At 38.5% G+C, this 2,811-nt stretch overlaps 1 protein-coding gene across 1 annotated transcript in view; it reads right to left on the minus strand.

Moving 5' to 3' along the window:
- ccdc80 (coiled-coil domain containing 80) overlaps nt 1–2,811 on the minus strand; it is a 33,640-nt gene that overhangs the window by 6,678 nt on the left and 24,151 nt on the right. Inside the window, exons 7-8 of the mRNA XM_017431824.3 lie at nt 1,534–1,685; nt 1,108–1,211 (exon numbers count right to left, since the gene is read on the minus strand). Coding sequence (XP_017287313.1) covers nt 1,108–1,211; nt 1,534–1,685 — 256 coding nt within the window. The remainder of the gene's footprint in view (nt 1–1,107; nt 1,212–1,533; nt 1,686–2,811) is intronic.

Raw genomic sequence — 2,811 nt, forward strand, 5'->3', positions numbered from 1 at the left:
GGTCTTTGGGCTGCACTTCGTCTGGCCCCTCACCTAGGACCTGTCTGCCTTGGGTGACCCTACTAGGGGCATGAAGCCCCTGACAGCATAGCTCCTAGGATCATTGGGACACTCAAACCCCTCCACCACGATAAGGTGGCAGCCCAGGGAGAAGAAGTCATAACTTTAAAATTAAAATTTTAATTATTGTGTATTTTGTCTGTTTAACTATTTTAAAGCTTTAGCTCAATCACTTTGACCATAATATTAAAATGTTATGATTATCCACAAAATGGATTTATTTGATTTAATTTCTGTAAATATCAGCTTTCTTTAACACAAAGTTTATTATTGATCACTGACCATGGTTCAAGTGTGATCCTGTTTGATTTCAATATGATGGGATCAAAGATCAAGGAGAACAATCACTATCCCAGAATTTTCCATGTTTTAGTATTTTCCCTGTTCTTCAGCATGTCTTCAAGATTTGCAAATCCTGATAATCACTCATTCCTTTAAATCAGGTGTGTCAAATAAAAGAAACATCTAAATGTTATGGCTACAGATGTTGAGCTAAAATTTGGTGCTATAGTAGCTTAGAGTCATACCCAACTTATACTCTTAGCTCTAACTGATCACACAAGATCTGTTTTTATAATTTTGCCATTAACTATTGAAATAACTTTTGCTAGTAAAATATATCATGAATCACAGCAGATTTTGATGACTTTTTCAGAAAGTAATCATTGAATGTACGGTACATATGCAGCTGAGTAATCCAATTCCAAGTGCCCTCAGCTTAGCAAACACAAAAATGTCCGTATCACAGTCAAATTTACAGATATTGAGCTAAAATCTGTTGTGGTAGTAGCTGAGAGTAATATTCAACACATACTCCATGCACTATTATTTCCCACAAAATTTCACAATACTACATGATGTTTGTGCAGAACGTCATTTACAAAGTTCTACTAAAAAGGCTATAACTTCATCGCTTCTCATTACAAGATAATTGCAGTTTAAAACTCTGGCGTGAAAGGCTGTGGGCAATTTGCATTCTTTCAAAGACTGCCAGGACTTTAATTTTAGCTGTTTTTGTTCACAACTGCCCAGTTTCAAGAGACTCACCCAGATTGCAGGCCTGGCTGTTCAGGGCATAAAGCTGCTGCTGGTAGGACCACTCCTCATCGCTGGGGGCGGAGATGACAAACAGGCGGCGTCTCCATCGAAACCTGCAATCAAAAACAGTTTTAGTCTGAATCAAAGTGGCATTTTGGTGCTGCAGTGAAAGCTTTGTGCCAACACAAGTGGCGTGTACTTGTGCTCAACATGTACCCATACAATTAGTGCCAGAGGCTGACAACACTGAATTATGGTCATAACCCTCTTTCCTTTTGGAAACATAATTCTCCATAGTCTTGTGAAAGTGTGTGATGACAATGTTTGAGCCTGCAGAAACTGCAAGTGTTTGTTATTTTCCATTTGTATGGAACGCACACAAACAGGCAGCTACAATCTGCTTATAGTCCCAATTTACATAGAGGGGAGTCTTACCTGGACAAAAAGTTTTCCAGGGATCTGGGCTTGTCCTCCTTCTTACAGGCAACCCCATCCCTCTTCTGGTGCTCCATCTCCCGGATACGGGAGGAAAACGTGTCAATGTAGTCAAACACAGCCTTCATGGCGATGGGAACCTCATAAGATTGCTGATCAAAGAGGGACATCAACAAGATCTAGTCATACTCTGGCCAAAGTCATTTTGAAAAAAAAAAAAAGAAAACAACTCACAACAAAAATAATTCAATATGCTTTTCAGAAACAATAAACAGGAGCAGCACAGAAAATATTAAAATAGAATTAAACTAAATGTGTTTCTAGTTTAGAGTCTGTCAATGTGGTGTGATTTTTTTTTTCCATATTCCAAGCTCTCTTTGCCAAAACTTGGAAACAGTAAAAGGGCATCTTGCTCAAATATAACACTGTATCATATTAGTATATTTTAGAAAATACTAAGTAGTGAGTGAAAACATATTTAACACATGTATGAAAATGTGACACACATTCTTTGTGTTATGCTGAACTTGCTACACAGCTCATTCTCCTTCACACCTCTCTCTCTTTTGCCTTTTTCTGTCTCCAACACACACACTCACATCTGTATACATTCAGACTCTCCTGTCTCTGCTACTGTCGGCAGGGTATGTGAACACTGGCCTCTTTGATGAACCTGTCCAAAAACAACCTGCTGATTTGCTCTGGCACACACAGCTGCTGAAGTAAAGCAGTGTTTTAGTTTACCCACTGTGCTGGCAGCATGAGGACAGGTCACTTTTAAAGAAAATAAGGAAAAAGGAGGCAAAAGGCAGATTGGTTGGGAACTAATCTCATCCCCAACACATACTCAGAGCCCTAACAGATCTTTATTTAATTTTTTTGCATGTAAGATGGCATGCAACATGTATTCCGGTAAGGATTGCTAGTTATTTACAGTATTCTCAATACCAGTGATGTGCAGTGTAGGTCACCATAGGGTGCTTTTCAAGGTGCCTCAAGTCAAAAAATTGCTTTCTTTAGAGAATGACAAACCCATGTCAAAAAATTGCAAGAATTTGCATTTTGCACTCTTGGATCTTAAGAAGGTTCTAAGTAGAGCTTCACAATGTTAAAGGAAAAAATCAGTGCAAGAGACAAGAACGTTTGAGCAGGGAATTTTCTGCAAACTGCATTTACACTCAAACATGATTTTTTCAGCTGATCAAAAGTTTAAGACCATAGTCGTTAAAAGCCAAAAGCTGTGCAAAAATCTGGATTCCATGTCATTTTCTGTCAAGT

The sequence above is a fragment of the Kryptolebias marmoratus genome, linkage group LG6, assembly GCF_001649575.2.
Source record: "Kryptolebias marmoratus isolate JLee-2015 linkage group LG6, ASM164957v2, whole genome shotgun sequence".
Taxonomy (NCBI): domain Eukaryota; kingdom Metazoa; phylum Chordata; class Actinopteri; order Cyprinodontiformes; family Rivulidae; genus Kryptolebias; species Kryptolebias marmoratus.